Below are 20,940 nucleotides of genomic sequence, written 5' to 3'. Positions count from 1 at the left end.
TTACAGATGTGGTTCCTTGTACAAAAGAGTAAAAATACATTGTAGTATACATACTGCACTGCTAGCATTGTGATAGGAGTTTCAGAATACTGTGTATTTCAAATACGTTTTTTGGAATCTTTCCCCCCAGTCCCCAATTACCATCATTTTATTGGTAAAAATTATTTTCTAAGATGAAATAATAAATGCTAATGTGTAACTTGCAGAAATCAAATCTCATTCTAATACTTAGATCTTGCTGCAACATATCAGAAACTAAATGAGGCACATTTATAGCCCGTCTCCTCCATTACTTGGAGAATTCAGTGTCTCTTGCCTCTTTCACCTTACTATGTAGAGATAGAAACTACAGAAAGTGTTTTATAGTTTGGCCTACACTGAAAATCACGTTAAGAAAAGTGTGTTGTTTAAAGGAGTCCTAGAGATTGGCACCTACTAGTGCTCTAATCTATTTCCATCTAACCTATTTCTGAATGGCACACATCATGTTCTAAACCCTAATCGAATATCCAGCAGCCTTACTGAGTAATTTATATCCTTTTTTTTTTTGTAGCTGTATTCTCATCTGTGCTGCATTCTGTTTTCTACTAAAGTTAAAATACAGATTTTATGAATGGCTTTAAGTAAGTCAGACTATTAGAGATTGATGGCTAAGGAGAATCACCTCACCATTAGTTAGTTGGGCTTAGGCTTGGGGAAACAGGTTCTGGAGCCACACAGTTGGCTGAGATGCTAAATGTATTCTGAGCGGAGAGACGAATCACTTTAGAAACAAATTCTTCTTCACTGCATATATTCAGGTTTTAAAAGTTGTGGCAGAAAGATTTTTTATTAGAAACTGGCTGCATTGAAACCATAACAGAAATGCAGTTAGTCTGTAAACACAGTCTGTTGAGTACTTTAGCTGCATCCCCCTAAAGGGAAAGTTGTTCCACTTAATCTGCCCTGGTTATGCTTTTGTTAGTAATCTGAGAGGAAATGGAAGTCATGCATCTTCCACATTCTTCCCTCAAAATCGCAAAGCAAGAAAGCAGTGAAAAATGTTTTTTCTAGACATTGATATAAGGAAATATTAAGAAGTAGAAGAAACAAAATAAAGCCAAAGGGATAAACATCAGAAGCTTGCTTAAACAGCTTTAGCCCCATATAATTGCTTTTCTGTCAGCAGGATTATTAACAATTTTGGACATCTGAAAATTAAATTAACAGCCTGAAAATATTTTACGGAATGAGATAGAGCATGATACATGAAACATAATGACCCCACTGAAATTCAGCCAAGCCAGTGCAGCTACTCATTTAGACAGAGAAGACAACTAGTTAATCATCACTGAGCAAATTAGACAGAGCAAATTAGTTTGCTACATTCCACAGTCTTAGCTACCAAAAAGAGTATATATGGCACTAATTAGGATGAAAGAACTCTAAGCATATTATTATCTGTGTAGAAAGAGAGCAAAATTGTAGCTCGAATTGCTTCTATCAAAGCTTGAAGCCTAGGTTACACAGGTATAAATTACATGTGCAAGAGTCTGTGTGTGTGTGTATGTATATATATGTGTGTATGTGTGTGTGTTCATGCACATATTTAAGTAACAGAAGCCTTAGCATTTTCTTGCATCTTGATGTAATGAAGTATAAAATTTTTTCAAGGTTAATTAAAATTTTTTGGGAACACACCCACATGCACACTCACTCACGTGCACGCGCGCACACACACACACACACGGCACACACACATGCACACACATATGAAACAGAAAAATATTTTTTAAAGTGTGACTCCTTTAACTGAAGATAAGAGTGTCCATTTCATATACTTTTTCTGGCACTATATTATTATTTTTTTCTTTAAAAAAGTGTATTTCCATTGCATGTGAAATAAATATTTGGACTTAGTTTATCACTGGAGATTAATCTGAAATCATATTTTGTAGCCTTAATTAGCATTCATTTGCTTAATTGTCATTCTCAGCCCCATCATTTCCATTTTTCACTAACTTGAACAATGCTATCTTCTGCTGTTTGCACTTTAATTTAAATTTCTATTAAGGTTTATGAACAGTAATAAGGTCCTATTTGAATATTCATTAGCTTCTGAATTGTGAGCTATGAAAAGGTGCTTTCTTTTACCTTAATGAAACTGGCACAGCATGGGACTGATCAGTTGTGACATTTGATTTGAGGCATCCAGTGAATTTTCTCATTGTTTATTGACACATCTTGTCCAAACAGCTCCCTCGCAAGTGAGCGGAGTAATGAAGGAGAGAGTACTGCAGCGGAGTGTGGAGCTTTCCTGGCAGGAACCAGAACATCCCAATGGAGTCATCACCGAATATGAAATCAAGTATTACGAGAAAGTAAGTGCTAAGAACAGCTGAGATGTACAACCATGTTCTGTGTGTCTCACGTCATCCTACTGCACTGTCGACTAAGGCTGGTCATTACATCAGCTCTTTGGAGCAACTTCCAAATGTATAGTTAATTTTAGCCATTTTTAATAACCATGTCCCTGAATCTCAGGTTCATTATCATAATGATGGTTTCCGTGGTTTAGGTTTTTGTGTTACACAAATGAAAATATTCCACTAGTACTATGTTCATATGTTCAAGTGTGGATGTCCTAATAATTAAATGCAGGCTCTGTAGTACTACAGAAACCACAGAGCCCAATGTGTTTTTGAAAATGTTCTTTTAGGGTGCCTGTTTGAGCCCTTGAGGATTTATTTTATGTTTGTGATTTCAGTGATAATGATGGGGGCCTGAAATAATTTAGTAATTTGAAAAAAATCTTCTGTAATAAATACATAGTATGTCTCTAAACTTCAGAATCAGAAGATGATATTTCACTCCTTTAAATTCCTCCTAAAATTTATTTCATATACATTATGCTAATTATGTTACCACTTCTTTACATCTGTCTCTCCATGAAAAATTAGCATGGCTAAAACCCACGTGCTGCCCCTTTAATCCTCTCTGATGCCTAAATTGCAGTGAATAGGGATAAATCTTTGTGTATGAAGGTGTTTATTTCTGACCCATCTGGAGAAAGATAGGCAGATAGACGGACAGACTCACCTTGTTTACAAATTATTATCTAGACTCTACCTCACAAGAAATCCTGGTTCAAGGATTGTAATATGGAAACTATTATTATTACTAGTGGTAATGATAATAGTGTTACTCTTATTGACTTACGTAACTGAAGTGCTATTATATACATAACCCTTTGAGCCATTTAAACAGAATTTCAAAATAAAAACCTAAAGCTTTGGAAAAAATTTGGGGACTGAATTGACTTGATTGAATCATTTAAATGGGTGCATTGGCAAAGGATACAATTTTTTTCCCTTTGAAGGAAAAACAGATAGTTTAAGATTAGTTTCAATATTCAGATTAAGTTTACAATATTTTTACTCATTATCTCCATTATGAATTAATAAGTTCAGTGGCCAAGGTTACAATTTAAATACCTCACTTTATCTAGGGGATACATTTCTTGTCTCATTAAATGTGATTTTAGTGTTGGTTTTGTTATGTCTGTGAGCTCTGACAGTATAGTCCCTGGTGAAATTTCATCACATTTCGAAGGCAATGAAATACATTTTAAAATTATAAGTTAGATGGCAAGTGAGAGTAAAGTTTCTCACAATGCATCACAATATTTTGCAAATCCTTACTCTGGCATAAATTTGCTCAAATAGTTACTTTTCTGTTTTGCATAACAGAAGCAATCTATCTACATTCACTGAAATTACAAATTACAAAACACTATTACAGATAATACTATTATAGTATAATGTAGGTAAGCCTGTGTTCTGGATATAAACCATTATGTTATCTAATATCAGTTATACCTAGTTCACTTATTTGAAAAAATATATATACTTATAATATCAACTATCATTTTTATAAATAGTTATAATGATAACAATTACAAATTGGCTTCGCTAAACCCAGTTCAGTTCAAGTATATTTATTTACAATTTTGCAAATATCATTGTGAAGGTAAATCAAAAAACCAGATAGAGATTTAAAGATTTCACTGAATAGTTTTACTCTCATACATGGTTGAGCACAGGTATTTATTATAGAACAAGTAAGAACCTGTCTAAAATTGTGTATTTTGGAGTTCCCTTCGTGGTGCAGGGGAAATGAATCCGACTAGGAATCATGAGGTTGCAGGTTCAATCCCTGGTCTCGCTTAGTGGGTTAAGGATCCAGCATTACCATGAGCTGTGGTATAGATTGCAGATGTGACTCGGATCTGGCGTTGCTGTGGCTGTGGTGTAGGCCAGCAGCTGTAGCTCCAATTTGACCTGTGGCCTGGGAACCTCCATATGCCACAAATGTGGCCCTAAAAAAGCCAAAAAAAAAAGTATATTTTGATGAGTAGTTTTTTATGACTTTTTTCATAAAAATAGAATCATATAACTACGCTTTAAATATTTATTCATTTCAATATTATTTTAACAGTATATTTTGTAATCTTGAATTTTTATATTGTTTCATTCTTAAGCTTATCATATATAACATGATCAACACATTTTTTTAAATGCTACAAGCCTCAGTTTTCATATCCGAAAAATGGTGAAATTGAACTGAGATATTTAAAATATTGTCAAATCATAAATTATATATTTTAACTTTTATATTTAAAACTTTAACATTTACATTGATAGTTTTAATTTCATATATTTCATTAAATGCTATTTTGTAAAAGTGGCTTTGTCCTGTGAGAAATGCAGTTTTTAATGAAAACAATTGATATATCACTATGCTGGTGGTGTTAGCTGAATTTCTTGATTTGATAGCTTTCATTTTTAGCCTATGGCTTTTTGCTTACTGAATGACATTCAGAAACAATATTAAGAGAACTACATTATGAAGGGAAGGGAAGACCTCTACTAAACTATAGATGTTACAAGTGTACTTATGTTTTGGTCAAAAGGACATTTGACTATATTTATGGCTATAGTTCTTGCCACTATGCCCTCTGCTCACAAAGCACAGGCTCAAAACATCATAAATGTTTTAACACAATTGGTTCTCTTTGAAATTTATAGAACAAAGGCATGTGTTCACATTTACATTTTATATTATCTTAGAAACAATTCACTTTTCAAATATTCCACAGGGTACAATGTAGCCTTTATAAAAACAATGCAGCAAATTGAAATAAATTGCGAGAATAGGCTGTCAAATCGCCTGGTTGCAATCAGAATTAAATATTCCCTGTATACATTGTTTCTAGGATCAAAGGGAACGGACCTACTCGACAGTAAAAACCAAGTCCACCTCAGCCTCCATTAATAACCTGAAGCCAGGAACGGTGTATGTTTTCCAGATTCGGGCTTTTACTGCTGCTGGTTATGGAAATTACAGTCCCAGGCTTGATGTTGCTACACTAGAGGAAGCTACAGGTAAAATGTTTGAAGGTAATTACCACCTTTGGTTTGGATTCTTACTCTCTATAATTCTGGCATATTTTTTTCAATATTGGGGGTAAGGATTTAGTTCAAGATAGTTTTTATGTTTAAAGTGAATGTATAGGTATGTACTTTGTAAAGGCTATTCAGAATAATAATTTAAAATTTGCTGTTTTCTTTTGCAATGTTAGACCCTTGTGACTTCAGTTGGTTTCTTTAATACTTACTGGGTTTATTTTAAAAAAGATGAAGTCAGAAACAGAAGCAGGACTTGTTCAATTGTATATTAACATTGGCTGATTTTTAAATCACAAAATGATCCTATTCTAGATGTCAGTCAGAGCTGTCCCTTAACAGAAACCCCCAAATTAAGCCAGGTCGTACATGGGGGGAGGGCAGAGCAAGGTGATTTAAAATCAGGGTTAATTTAAGCTACTTGCCTTTCAACAATGATTTCAAAACTTGCCAATCTGGAAGAAGATCTTTGACCTAGTATTTATTTTTACTTCTGTTATCTCTTTTTTTATTTTTATGAAATAATTCCAACATACTAAGTAATATATTTAATGTGTATGTGAACTATTAATAGGAATAATCAGTTGAATATCTCTGTTGATTGAGACTGAGTATCTAGCACTCAGCTTAAAAACAGAACATCACTGGAATTTCCATTGTGGCTCAGTGGTAATGAGCCCAGCTAGTATCCATGAGGATTCAGGTTCTATCCCTGGCCTTGCTCAGTGGGTTAAGGATCTAGCACTGCCGTGAGCTGTGGTGCAGGTCACAGACATGGCTCAGATCTGGAGTTGCCATAGCTGTGAAATAGGCATTTGTAACTCCAATAAAACCGCTGGCCTGGGAACTTACATATGCCAAGTGTGCAGCCCTAAAAAGGCCAAAAAAAAAAAAAGAAAAGAGCATCCCTATTATCTTGAATCCCCTTTATCATTTTATGTTTTATAATGCAACATAGAAACATAACAAAATACATGTGTCTATAGTGTATCGCAGATAAGCAGATGTATCTTAGAATGCATGTCCCAGTTTACTGCCAAGAGTGCAAAGCTAGAATAGCTTGAGTACCACTGCTGGTTGTTCAGCTAGGTTGAAGCCTCAGGGTGTGTTTCTGTATTTTGAGTTTTTGATTTCACTTGATGTTTCTCAGACACAAGGTTCAGGCAGCTGTTACTTCCTCCTCTCCTTGCCAATCTAGTGTTCTCACAAAATCCTAAGCAAAAATTAGCTGAAAATATTATATCAGGGAGTTCCCTTCATGGCTCAGTGGAAACAAATCTGATTAGCATCAGCGAGAATGCACGTTTGATCCCTGGCCTCGCTCAGTGGGTTAAGGATCTGGCTTTGCTATGAGCTGTGGTGTAGGTCACAGACACAGCTCAGATCTGGTGTTGCTATGGCTGTGGCATAGGCTGGCGGCTATAATTCGGATTTGACCCCAACTCTCTGAAACTCCATATGCCACCAGTGCATCCCTAAAAAGACAAAAGACAAAGATTAATGAAGAAAGAAAATATTATGGGATTTTCTTTCCTCAACTTTTATTAGGAAGGTTTTTTTTTAAAAAAATACAATTTTGAGGAAAGAGTTATTTGACTTTGGGAGAATATTTTTCTAGATCATTTAAGGTACAGTAAATTGGTAAATTCCTTTCATCAGCAAATGCTTATTAAGTTTTTCAAAAGCAATCTTTTTTCAAAATATTTTGTTATATTTTTAAACTAAGCATTAAGTCTATCTCAAATAATAAAGTATATATTGAATACATTTGAAATATAAATCATTTATATAGAATTATAGACATAAAAATCATAAATTGAAAACATTTCACATGGTTTGATGTGGTAAACTTAATATCATTATTCTTTATTGCCCTTTAAAATGGAGTATATAGGATTTAAAATGAGAATATCTAAATTCAGTGGCCCCCAAAACATTACAGCATTTTACATTAATATTTTGACATTTAAATATTTAAAATCTTCTGTTAAAAACATGTTCTAGTAGTTTTTCACTTAGACTGATCTTTTGATATTTACTTTGAAATTTCTAATATAATAAAACAATTCAGATGATATTTTTTCATATTCTAATGAATAGTTAGAACTTAAACAAACATTATCTCATACTTAATCAAACATTATCAGTTAAACCTTTAGGTTTGAAAACTTTCAAAAACGAGTTCAGGCATTTTCCTGACTTCTTAAATTAAGAATATTGAGCCAAACTATTATGTACTGAGTGCTGAGATTAGTAGATATTATTTTCATAATTTAAAAATGAATTAATTGGAGTTCTCTTGTGGCGCAGCAGGTTAAGGATCTGGCATTGCACCTGCAGTACTGCTATGGTGCGGGTTCAACCTACATACCTCAGGCATGGCCAAAAAAATAAAAATGAAGTAACTAATGCTCAGTGAGATTGAGATGGAGTGGTAGAATCTGTATGATCTCATGAAATGAATGTTAAAAATGTATTTTTGTTTTAGAAAGGATTTGGTGATTTTTATCATCAGAATATTCTCACCAGTGGAATGTAAAGTTGATGAAAGACCAGTTCATATCTCCTTTTCTTACTTAACCTTGCCAGGTCTAATATGGTGCTTGACTCATAGAAGGCACTCAATAAGTAAGCAAGGAATGAAATCTCATAGTCATCAACATTAAACAGATAGATTATCAGTATCAGTCAGAGCTAGTGGAGATATTCCTGGTTGCACATTTTACCTCTGCCATATCCGGTTTTGGATGAGCTACTTCTCTGTGCCCAAGTTGCTAGGATAGCAGTACCCAACTCTCAGAGTATTTTGAGGATTAAATAAGTTAATGTACACAAAGTGCCAAGTACAGTGCCCAGCACACTTGAATATCTTGAATATCAGCTTTTATCATTTTTTAATTTATTTTTATTATTTAGTAAAGCCACTCTCAAGCCTTTTGATCACAGTAATCCTTATAAGCTGTGAAAAAATATTGAGGATCCCCAAATCGATTTTGATTTGGGGGATTATATTTATTGATATTCACTACTGTAGAAATTAAAACAGAATTTTTGGGGGGGGATTTTTGTATTTTTACCTTTTCTAGGGTCGCTCCCACAGCATATGGAGGTTCCCAGGCTAGGGGTCCAATCGGAGCTGCAGCCACCAGCCTACACCAGAGCCACAGCAATGCCAGATTCGAGCCATGTCTGCAAACTACACCACAGCTCACGGCAACACCAGATCCTTAACCCACTGAGCAAGGCCAGGGATCAAACCCACAACCTCATGGTTCCTTGTTGAATTCATTAACCACTGAGCCACGACGGGAACTCCATAAACAGAGAATTTTTAAAAACACATAACACACATTTTATTAATCATCAGAGTGATGGCATTATCACATGTCATGTAAGTTCTGAAAAACTCAGCTGTGCATTTCTGAGCATATGAGAGTGAAAAAGGCAAGTAACATCTTATCAAATGACCATCATATAGACCTTGCAGATCTTAGGTGTTCCTAGACACCTTTTAAGAACTATTGATTTAGCTCACATTACTGGGTTAAGAAATAGGGATCCACAGAAACAAATGACATGTTTGATGCTCTTAGTTAGTGAAAGAGAGAGACTTGTACACAAGTTTTGGCCATGCAGTTAAGCAATGGTAGGAGACCAGTGCTATCAAAGTTGGGGAACAGTGACTGCACTAGGGAGGAGGGCATGAGGAAAGAAACCACCAGAGAGAAGTTACTTGAGCACTATTTGAAAAGAGAAGTCAAACAAATTATTCCATTGCACGTACAGCCTGAATTCCCCTTCTATGCAGAGCCAGTGCTACTGTTTTTACAATTTTAAACCATGGTCTAGTGATTATGACACATGTAAATTACTTTAAAAATATATTACCCATGAAATAGATGAAAACATGAGCCATAAATGTTGACTCTGGTAAGATTAAAGTTTGAACCTGACTACATATAAAAAACATATAAGAAAATATTCTCAAATTCTAATTCATCATTCACTTGAGTTCAGTTTTCTCATTGGAGTTCTGTTTCGGAAGCTAAGGGCAGAACTGAGCCTAACACAAGCTAAGAATTAGACCCATGGGACGGGTTGAATGGAAACAATTTCTACATATACATGTTTAATTTTTTCCTTCCTCATGAACAAAACGACTCCACTCTTTTTCCTCTCAATATATATACACATTAAAAGACAAAATCCAACAGACATGCTTGAAGTCATCTTTTCTCTTTTGAATGATAATAGGCTGTAATTCAGAAATTAAAGTCTAAAGTTGTTTTCTTTTTCTTCTTTTCTTTTTCCCTTTAGTTCCCTCAGGGAGCAAATCAGCAGGTGCTGAATTAAGGAGTGTATATGCTGTCCCTTTTGAGAAACTATTCCACTGAGCTGTTTTTACTGTTTTTCATTATAAAAGCTATCTATAGTTAGCATAGGTATACAGAATTAAGAGATGAGTTGTCAAAAGGAGGGAAACATAGATAAAGTAGAGAAAGGCCAATCAGAAAAAAAAAAACCTTATTGTAGGAAGACATACTCTGCTTACATAATTTACTGCTCTGGAGACCGAGTCCCTTGCCACCACTAAGGAGTAGTATTTTCCATCGAACCTTAAATTAAAGATCATAGCTATTGATGTTTTCAGAAATAAGCAAACTACATTACTTTGACTTTATATAAGATACTAATTTGCAACTGGATCATTTATTGAAATACAAGTTTTCTTTGTTTTGCATTCTCTTAATTATTTTATGAAATCTATACTGGCACTGAAAATACAATACTCTGGGGAAAATATGACAATTGTGAATTGTCATGTAAGTAAAACTTCACTAATTTGGAAAAATGCAAGTGAGAAGGTCATGTGACTTGATAAAGAATCACAAGCAGAGGCTGCTTTAAAGGATATGTAAACATATACTACTCCCAAAGAGACTCTCAGAAAGTTTCAGCTGGGCTTGCCTTAATGAGCATGGAAGAATCACTTAGCATTATACAGGAACTGTGTACAATTAGATAATGCTGAAATGTTTTTTATTTTATTTTTTGTTTTTTGCCTTTTCTAGGCCCGCTCCCATGGCATACGGAGGTTTCCAGGCTAGGGGTGGAATCCTTGCTGTAGCCACCGGCCTATGTGAGAGCCACAGCAACACAGGATCCAAGCCGCGTCTGCAACCGACACCACAGCTCACAGCAATGCCAGATCCTTAACCCACTGAGCAAGGCCAGGGATTGAACCTGCAACCTCATGGTTCCTAGTCGGATTTGTTAACCACTGAGCTATGATGGGAACTCCTGAAATGTTTTTTAAAGTATTTGCAGAAATTTGGATTTTTCATAAATAGCCTACCTCCTCTGTAGTCTTAAACTCTGAAATGTGTGTATTGCACACAACTTAATACAAGTAATTCTGCTTATCGTTTTCTTGAATTATGATGGGTTATAAATTCATCATGATTTCCTATGAATACCTGCTGCTGTGAGAGATAGATCATTAAAGGTGCTTTGAAAAATGCCGAGAGTATGTATTTGGGTTCCTTTCTCACACACCAGGAAAACAGACACAGAAGGATCAAATACCTTACTGAGAGAAAAATAGGGATTTAATAGCAATTGTAGATCAAAGATCTTTATCTCTGGATTCATAACTTTCCAACAGCTAAGCAGGGAATAGCCATTCAGTGAGGCATTTTGTAGGTTTCTTTTTCACCTGAAAAATATAAAATAGATGGAAGTATTGTCCTTACCACTTATTTAAAATGCAAAAATAAACATTTAAATTTATGTGACAATATAACCCATTTATTTAAAATTAAAGGTGAATTTAATAGTATAGATGTCTTTATAAGATTTTGTTTAATCTTGGAAGTTCTTGCATGGTATCGAGTGTTTTGTTGAGCCTTTTTTTTCCTCCTGTTTATAGCTACAGCAGTCTCCAGTGAACAGAATCCAGTTATTATAATTGCTGTGGTTGCAGTGGCTGGGACCATCATTTTGGTGTTCATGGTCTTTGGCTTCATCATTGGAAGAAGGTAGAACACAAATTTATTGTAATCTGTAACATTAAATGTATTGATTTTTCAGAATTATGTTAGCCTATTACTTATTGCTTAGTGTGTTAAGTAGTAAATGGTCTCTTATGAAACATTAAGATCAATAAATTTTCATTCTCCCAAGGCCAGAAAACAGAGTGAGCTTGATCATTGACTTGAGTTTAAGAGGAATGAGTATTGTAATTTCTGTTGGGTGACTTTTTATTAGTTATTTTCAGAGTTAGATTTTTATAATAAATGTAGAAGACACCTGGGAAAATGTTTACTCTTTTAGTTAATGGTTTGTGGAAACCATTTAAAATCTGTTGTTGTTGTTTTCCAGAAAAAAGTATAAGTAAAACTTACTCATTGATAAACCTAAATCTATGAAGTGTGTCCCTTCCACATTGTATCACACAAAGACTTTATATATTTTGTGCATTTTTTTAAATCACCTGAATTGCTAGGTTATTATTAAGTTCATAACTGTGAACAGGAAGTTTTTGTATTTTGTTTACAGCTCTAACTAGCATGTTGTTAAGTAATTGAAGTATATTATACTAAATTTTAAAAATGTAAAGTGAGATTATTGATTGAGATCATCACAAATTTAATTTTTTTCCAGGCACTGTGGTTATAGCAAAGCTGATCAAGAAGGGGATGAAGAGCTTTACTTTCATTGTAAGTGTTTGGCTTTTCTTTATTATTATTTACCCCAATTAATACAGAAACCTGGTTGTTAGTATTGGCATGAATAAATTCCTAATGCATCAGGCTTGAAATTATATAATGAGCTCAAAGTGTTGCTTTAAAACATTTGAATATTTAAAATGAGAATCATATGATATAAAGTTTTTAAGAACAAAATATATTCAGAAATGTAATCTCTCATAAGAAATTTTAATACAACTGCAAGGACATTCAGCAGCTTTTATGTCACAGTTGTTCCTCTTGCAAACTTGCATTCTAATAAGGATTCATTGAATGTTGCATGTGCCCATGTTCTAGCTCAGGAATTCACTTCGAGTTAGCAGGAAAGGCCCTTTTTCTACCCAATGAATGATTCTATAATGAAAGACTAAGCTAAGGACTGTCTCTCTTCAGCTATTATAAAATGTCTATCACTGATAGATATTTCAGGGGGATGTAAATAGTAAAATAATAGGATTCAATCCTCCAGTGTTTTTCCTGTGGATTTGGGATATCTGATTCTTAAAAGTTCATTTTAGAAATCATATTGGGAGTTCTTGTTACAGCACAGCGGAAACGAATCCGACTAGTAACCATGAGGTTGCGGGTTCGATCCCTGGCCTTGCCCAGTGGGTTGGGGATCTGGTGTTGCCATGAGCTGTGGTGTAGGTCACAGATGCAGCTCGGATTCCCAGTTGCTGTGACTGTGGCCTAGGCAGGCTATAGCTACAATTAGACCCCTACCTTGGGAACCTCCATATGCGCCCTAAGAAGCAAAAAAAAAACCAAAAAACAAAAACAAAAACATATTGGAAGAGAGCTCAAGGAACCAAAGAAAATAGATGCCCAAGAAGTAAATGTTGACTCTAAGCAGTCAAGTTAAAACCTCACAGTGAAATGATTTTAGCTCTGATCATTAATGATGCTCTTATCCAAACCCATTTTCCTATTTTTAATCCTTGAAAATATTGAAAAATAACTTTCTTAATTTTTCTAACTGTAATGTTTCCTAAAATATCTCATGGGTAGGTAAATTTCCCATAAATAACATGAGTGACATTTATTTTTGTGACATTTATTAATTTATGTTATTATCTAAGAAGATATTGCCATGTACCCATTCTAAAGTCACAGAAATATGTAAGCTTCACTCAAGAGAATATATGGTTGAAAAAGCACAAATTATGAACACCATTAATATGATTCCTAAATTTATTCAGTGTGTTATTACTTGTTGAACCAACAGTTCCCTTGACTTTAGTTTTCAAAAGAGAAGTGGCTTTACATAATATGTATCCAAATTGATCAAGAAACCCTGCAGAATTCCTAACCACCAAAGGCAGGAAGGGTATTAGGACACTGCAAATGAATGGTAAAAGGTATGACCTGGGGTGGGGGAGTCATGATGTGTAAGGTCCCCTCATATTCATAAACTACTTTCAAGGCCTGGAAGAGCCCTAGCAATCTAGTGTGTAGAATCTTTTTTTTTCCCTTAAAGCGAGTATCCCAACTTGTAGAAGGTTCAAGCCTTGCAAAACTTAAAATCTGCGCCTGATTATCCACATTTGATTCTGCCTCCTCCCCACCCTGGGATTATTTGACATGCTCCCAAAGTTGGTGCTTCCTTTTGCTAATTTGGCAGTGCTTTTCCTGTGACAATCTCAGAGATGAGAGTATCCTAAGCCGTTTATAGCTAGAGCATATACAAAAAAAACGGGGAGGCTCTGTTTTTTTCTCTTTCATGACATAAGAGAATACTTTTAACACTTCCCCAGACAGGAGGGAGGGAATCAAACTTGAGTGTCTAGATTTTTATATCCAGTTTAAAATGTATACAGAAGAGTAACGTAAAACTACAATTCCTGGAATCCCTCCTGATTCTACCCATATGTGAATAATTTGATGACAATCATTTAATAATTCCTTAATTAGTATGTCACCTTTCTTTTCTTTATTGAAGATATTCTGATACATCCCCCAATTATCAAATACTGCCTCTTAGTGTATTTGCTTTTAGCTTACAGGTTAATGCTGAAGGTAAATTAAAGCATGTCTTACCTAAAACATGTTGTATAGCCTTATGCTTAATTGTCATCACTCAGTTTTAATATTTTGGTGCCATTCCCTTTTTTACATTTGACATCCAGTTTTTAATTAGAAAAAACAAAGCTGCATGTTCAACTGGCTAACATAGAAAAGATAAGCTTGGTATGTATGTATAAACAGTTTTCATCTCTAAAGCAAAATATCAATGGTGGTTTTAAGATATTTAACATTCACGAGAAATGTTACCAAGACAGTAAAACACAAAAAAAGCTCCTCATTCTTAAGATAAGCAACAGACCAGAATATTCAGAAATTATGTCAAAATGTTTCTTATTTTAATACATCCTTTTTTAAATGAATAATGAAAAAATAAAGTACACCTAAGATATCCTAACCTGGTAATTCCTTGGTATTTGTTCATCACCTTTTTTACAAGAATATCTTTTCTTGTCTTTTGCTGAGAACCAGGCATTTTATTTGATTTTGTGACTGTATCTGAAATACGTCAAGTATAACACTGTGGTCACCAGCTATTTACAAGTTGGTGGTCTTTTATTCCTTTAGTGTACAATTTTCTTAGGTGCTAAGATACCAGATTGAATTTTTACAGAAACATGAAAGCAACCATTTAACTAGCTTTTAGAGCAGTGAATTTAATAGAATGTCCAGTCATTTGTATCAGGCGCCCTCCACTCTCCATGGCCCCAAGTGCCACATTTAAAGATATAAACACAATGAAGGAGTTTAGTGAAGCAATTCCAATTTACATTTTGTTTCCTCCTACCATTTCTTCTAACAATGTCTCCGAATCTAAGCTGGGCAGTATTTCATGTTTTTATGCCAAAATTGCTCTGGCCTGTCAAAATGTTTTATGACAGCTTGAATAAAGAACCATCAGAGACCTGTTTGAGATGCAGAAGGTTACCTCCAATCTAGCTCCCTTATCATGAAACCAAACCAAACCAAAACAAAACAAACAAAAACAAAAATGAAAGAAAGGATTAAAAGGGAGAAGATGGCTCATTCTCCATCTGCCTGCCAATCTAGGAGGTTAACCTATTGTTTTCTTCCCTTCTCTCTTTTTCTCTTCCCCCCCTCTTCCCTGTACTCCTTCTTCTCTCTTTTCTCTTTCTATCCCCTCTCTCTTTTCTTCTTGTGTTTTTTTTTTCATGTTCAGCTTTAGTAACAAATGAGCATCTGTCAGTTTTATAAACTGCAACAATAATTGTTTAAGACAATCAATTTTGGATAAACAATCAACTACAGCAGAATAAATCAAGATTTTTAAATCCCATTTTCCTTCATACATTCTGGTTCTTTTTGTTTGTTATGTGTTTATTTTAAAAATATAATTTAAATTTAATGTGATGACATAAGCACAGTTAGGCTGCAGTGTAATACATAAAGAAATATATTGTTCTCCAAATAGTAAGATTTAATGAAAAGATTGTTCAGTGGCTTTGTTAAAAACAATAAAGTTTTTTTGAGGATATAGTGTAATTCTTTTCATTGCATTAATATAACCAAATATATGCCTATCTATCTTATCTCTGTCTTTAACCAAATGATTAGATTTGGAATACATTATTGTAATTGAATTTGATTTAAAGTTGACATAGCATTATCTGTTACCTGCATGCTTCTGGGTGCATTTTAAGAAATTTTTAACTTTTAAGATGATTCTATGTTGTTTGAATTTTGACTACCTTTTCTGAGACATATGGGCTACCTCCTAATAACAGTTAAGATCTTCCAGAGCCTTATAACTGAAAGCTCATATAAACCATTCCTCTTTCAAATTGCTGTCATACATGGTTAGCAGATCCCAGGAATACTGTAAATTTTCTAACTTTACTCTGCACTTTGTACATCTGGCCTCTATTGCCCTGCAAGGTAAAGAATAAACTGTGTCTTTCGTAGATTTCTCTCTGGTTCTGTGATAGCAGTCCCTCACATCTTGTATTAATTTTATGTATTTGTCAACGTTGGTTGGTCTTTAAAAAAAATAAATCAAAAGAATAAGTAAGATGTCTAAATGTTTTTAATATTGCTGTCAGTGTAGTAGGCTACCTGTAAATGAAATGTCTTCTTTTCCCAGTGTATTAATTTGATTGATTGACTGACTGATAGATTTACAAATGTGTTTCCAAGTCCATTACAAACCTCAGTATGGCTTGAACTATGCCATGATAGCAATGAATTTAATTAAACCTCCAGTCTGATAAGAGTCATGTCAGAGGATTTTGGTGATGTCTTTTGTTGATTTACTGGAAGAGCAATTCAGTTAGTAACCTATGAGCTGGATCCTATGTTACCTATAGAAGCTTGCAGATAATACCTATACGCCAGCAGACTGAAGTAGTCTGTTAAAACTGCTGTGAATCAGGTGATGTGGAAGCAAGTTCACTGTTCCAAGGAGCACTCTGCATAATGAAATTCCTGGGCTGACTGCACAATAAGTGCTTTGCTTCATCACAGTCATGCTTTCTTACATCATTACAGTTAAATTTCCAGGCACCAAAACCTACATTGACCCTGAAACCTATGAGGACCCAAATAGAGCTGTCCATCAATTCGCCAAGGAGCTAGATGCCTCCTGTATTAAAATTGAGCGTGTGATTGGCGCAGGTAAGGCTGTTGTAGCTTCCTTGTTCAGCTGTTCCATTTAGCTAAGATCGAAAGTCATACATCATAATGACAGGCAAATAATTATACTTCAAGTATAGAACTTCTGCATTTACCTGAACTGTTGCAAGCAATGAGGCTGTACTTGTTTATGAAATCTTAAGGAAGAAAGTGAGAAAGGGGCATGTGGTGCAGAGAATTGTGTATCTTTTGTCTTCCGTTGGATTTTTAAGATATTGTTCTATTATAAGCTATTTCATAATAGTTCTGGCCTGTCCAAGAAATGACTTCATATTTTAAACATTAGAATGTCCTGAACTTTGCTGGAATATGCATTTTCTGCTGACTTGATTTACCATCTTTCTGCTATGCTTTCATTTTTGTATTTTTTCTTGAATTTGTAGGTGTTAGCCATTGTATTGTCTAATTCCATGTAGAAATTTAATATGTATGAATTATTTAAAAGGAATATTATTTTCTATGTAGACAGTGTACTTTCATAATAATTATACATTTTGGGTCAAATCCCTTAAGTCTAGCAGACATAGTATATATGAGTTACAGATTTTTAAATCTTTAAGAAATATTTGCTTCTTCAGCCGTGAAAGCAATAATGTTTAGAATTTGCTAATGTGCCCTTATGCTTAGTAAGCATTGTACCTGATGGAGAGTATTTCAACCCTAAATGTTGTTTCTGAAAGAGATTTTGTTAATCCAGTTTAAAAAATAATAGTTTGTATAACAGTTTAGAAGAGCTTAAAAGTGCTTTTAAAGAATTTAATGCATTTACATTGAGAGAGAAAATATTTCTGAAATTTTAATTTATTTTAATACACCTACATATTCTGTTACTTCAGGAGAATTTGGAGAAGTCTGCAGTGGTCGTTTGAAGCTTCCAGGGAAAAGAGATGTTGCAGTGGCCATAAAAACCCTGAAAGTTGGTTATACAGAAAAACAAAGGAGAGACTTTTTATGTGAAGCAAGCATCATGGGGCAGTTTGACCACCCAAATGTTGTCCACTTGGAAGGGGTTGTTACCAGAGGTAGATATTGATCATATATTTCATTTATCAAGTGGACTGCAGAATTATTTCATAGATTAAAAAAATAAAATTGCAAGTACATTGCATATTATAAATGGATTTTTTACTTGGTATGTAACTAAAACAATCCTCTTTTTTTTTTTTTGTATTTCCATCTAAGAAAAAAAATCAAGATAAATGAATGCAAGTTTAGAGTTAAAGAATAAATTTGATAGAGTGATGGAGTGACATATGTTCATTTGCTTCAAAAGCCATAAAAGTGGAGTTCCCATCGTGGCACAGCAGAAACGAATCCTACTAGTAACCATGAGGTTGCGGGTTTGATCCCTGGCCTTGCTTAGTGGGTTAAGGATCCGGTGTTGCCATGAGCTGTGGTGTAGGTCGCAGACGCGGCTTGGATCCTGTGTTGCTGTGGCTCTGGCAGCTGTAGCTCTGATTAGACCCTAGCCTGGGAAGCTCTATTTGTCATGGGTGCAGCCCTAAAAGACCAAAAAAAAAAAAAAAAAGCCATAAAAGTGATACAGTTTAGTCTTTACATTTTCTGTAAAGTATCATTTTCTCTGAGTTTTGTTCACAAAGCAGGAGTCAGAAGAAGACAGTGACTTTTATTGTTTAATTTTATGAATCATGACCACATTCCAAACAGACAGTAAATGACTCTTTGAGTTTAGCAGCACAGGAGACATTAGAAAAACTGCTCATCCAATCGGTCTTTCAAAAAGAGCACCATGTGTTTTATCCAGGGTGAGAAAGAGAATAAGCCTGAAATTTAGATTAAAGGTCTGGAAGCAACACTTTTCTCTTAATATGTTCTTTTTTTTATTTTATTTTAGGGAAACCCGTCATGATTGTAATAGAATTCATGGAAAATGGAGCTCTAGATGCATTTCTCAGGGTAAGGGTCAAAATTATTCTCCCTTTCTAAATATATTATACATGCTACCGGTGTAATTTTCTGAACTTTTCTTTGCAGTGTAATGTGAACAGTATAAACAGGTTACAAAATTGTCTTTGAAAAACAGATTAAGAGTCCTGGACTGGAGTGAATTAGAATCTTTTTTTGAGTGTTTAAGTGATACATTGTAGTTAAAAATCAGTTTCTATTAATGTATTACCATAAGTACTGAGAATACCTGAAGCCCTGTAATTTGAATACTTGTCACAGAGTAGAATTTTACTTTTTTTTCAGTACAATTATAAATGACCTGCAGAGGTAATACAGAGAAGTCTGAAAAGTGAGATAACCATTCAATATCAGATCCCAACTCCGGCCTATGGAACCATTTCTATTATAGTGTTATGTGACCACCAAGCTTAAAGTAAAGAATTATTGCCATTTTTAAAGTTAAAAGTATGTTATTTTTATAAATCATAAGTTCTAACTGTAACAACACACATTTTTTAAATTAAAAAAAATTTTTTTAAAGTATGGTTGACTTATGTTTCTTGTTTCTGTTGTACAACAAAGTGACCCATCATACATATATGTACATTCTTTTTTTTCTGCTATTTTCCATATTTTTATGCCCAGAGACTTTTTATCTAAGAACATGAACACATTAACATTTTTTCAAATGGCAAAGAGAAAATAAGAGAATATGCAGATATCATACATGATCTGGAATGATACATTCAACCCAGATTAATAAGCATTCAGAGGATTTCGAGAGGTTTTTATTGCTGCATTTGATGACATGCCTAACTATCAACTCTCCGGAAGAAAGCATCACATAGCAAGTTGATCTGCCCAAACCACTGTCCTCATGCACCATGTTCATAATTCCACTGGAAAAACCTGTGGGTTAAAAATAGGTTAGAAAGATATTGTGGCCATTTGGTTGCAAAGAGTTCTCCATCCCATTTGCTAATATATCTCTCTCAGAGACCCTTTGTTGCAAGTATTGTTCCTACTGAGAGCACAATAAAAAATTCAAAATGAAAACAGTCAGCCCATATAATCCATTTCTACCTCTTAGTTTATCTTCATCTTCACTCAAAAATTTTTTCACCTTTCCTTTTTTTATCATTTGGAGGAAAAAAAACATAATATACATGTCTTCATCCCTTTATATATTCCTAGATTATTTATGTAAGTTTTTGGCAAGTAGAGAAAATACTTAGATGTCAAGGATTTTTTTTTTTTTTTTGATGTTCCATTCCTTTACTTTGACTTAAAAATTAGCATATACTTTTGGACTTGCACAATTTGAAACTATTTTTAATATTAACATATCAATGCAAATAACTAAATGATTACTGGAACTCTTATATTACTTGACTATCTGGTAAGATCAACACAAATGTTCTCTATCATGTAAAAAAATAATTAGTAATTCCTATTACATAATAGCAAATGACTAGTGTGTGGACATTTTTCATGGTGATTTTTTTGCTTTTCAAAGTATTATTAACTGGACTTTTATTTTTATCTTCCTGTAGAAACACGATGGGCAATTTACTGTCATTCAGTTAGTAGGAATGCTGAGAGGAATTGCTGCTGGAATGAGATATTTGGCTGATATGGGATATGTTCACAGGGACCTTGCTGCTCGCAATATTCTTGTCAACAGCAATCTTGTTTGTAAAGTCTCAGATTTTGGCCTGTCCCGGGTTATAGAGGATGATCCAGAAGCTGTCTATACAACGACTGTAAGAAAAAGTCTATTACCGCACCTCTTCATATTCCTACCAAGAAAGCAGGGCTTAATACTACAAAACTAAACAGGAGAAAAGAGGCACATTGCTATGTTTTTGTTGCTATGTTTTTCCTTTTTGTTGCTTTTACAATCTACATATAGGCTAAGAGGAGAAGGAATAATAATGACAGTAGCTTATTTTATTTCGGAACATATGCAACAGTATCTGGTTACCAGCAGTCATAACTGAAAAATATAATCCCTTTTAATTTTTTTTTTTTGTCTTTTTGCCTTGTCTAGGGCCTCACCCATGGCGTATGGAGGTTCCCAGGCTAGGAGTCTAATCAGAGCTGTAGCCTAGCTGCCAGCCTATACCACAGCCACAGCAACTTGGGATCCGAGCCACATCTGCGACCTA

The 20,940-nt window shown here is 34.4% G+C and overlaps 1 protein-coding gene across 5 annotated transcripts in view; it reads left to right on the top strand.

The window, feature by feature from the left end:
- EPHA7 (EPH receptor A7) overlaps window positions 1-20,940 on the top strand; it is a 171,127-nt gene that overhangs the window by 134,936 nt on the left and 15,251 nt on the right. Inside the window, exons 6-13 of one of the 5 annotated variants that reach the window (XM_047761265.1) lie at window positions 2,236-2,360; window positions 5,255-5,423; window positions 11,374-11,482; window positions 12,108-12,163; window positions 16,733-16,846; window positions 17,701-17,886; window positions 18,720-18,781; window positions 20,326-20,535. In XM_047761265.1, the coding sequence (XP_047617221.1) occupies window positions 2,236-2,360; window positions 5,255-5,423; window positions 11,374-11,482; window positions 12,108-12,163; window positions 16,733-16,846; window positions 17,701-17,886; window positions 18,720-18,781; window positions 20,326-20,535 (1,031 nt within the window). Of the gene's footprint in view, window positions 1-2,235; window positions 2,361-5,254; window positions 5,439-11,373; window positions 11,483-12,107; window positions 12,164-15,395; window positions 16,245-16,720; window positions 16,847-17,700; window positions 17,887-18,719; window positions 18,782-20,325; window positions 20,536-20,940 lie in introns of those variants that run through there. The other 4 variants (XM_047761261.1, XM_047761252.1, XM_047761244.1 and 1 more) reach the window with 4 other exon arrangements.

This window comes from Phacochoerus africanus, chromosome 2 (genome assembly GCF_016906955.1).
Source record: "Phacochoerus africanus isolate WHEZ1 chromosome 2, ROS_Pafr_v1, whole genome shotgun sequence".
Lineage (NCBI taxonomy): Eukaryota > Metazoa > Chordata > Mammalia > Artiodactyla > Suidae > Phacochoerus > Phacochoerus africanus.
The sequence above is the reverse complement of the archived record's forward strand: the minus strand, read 5'-3'. Positions and strand labels throughout refer to the sequence as shown.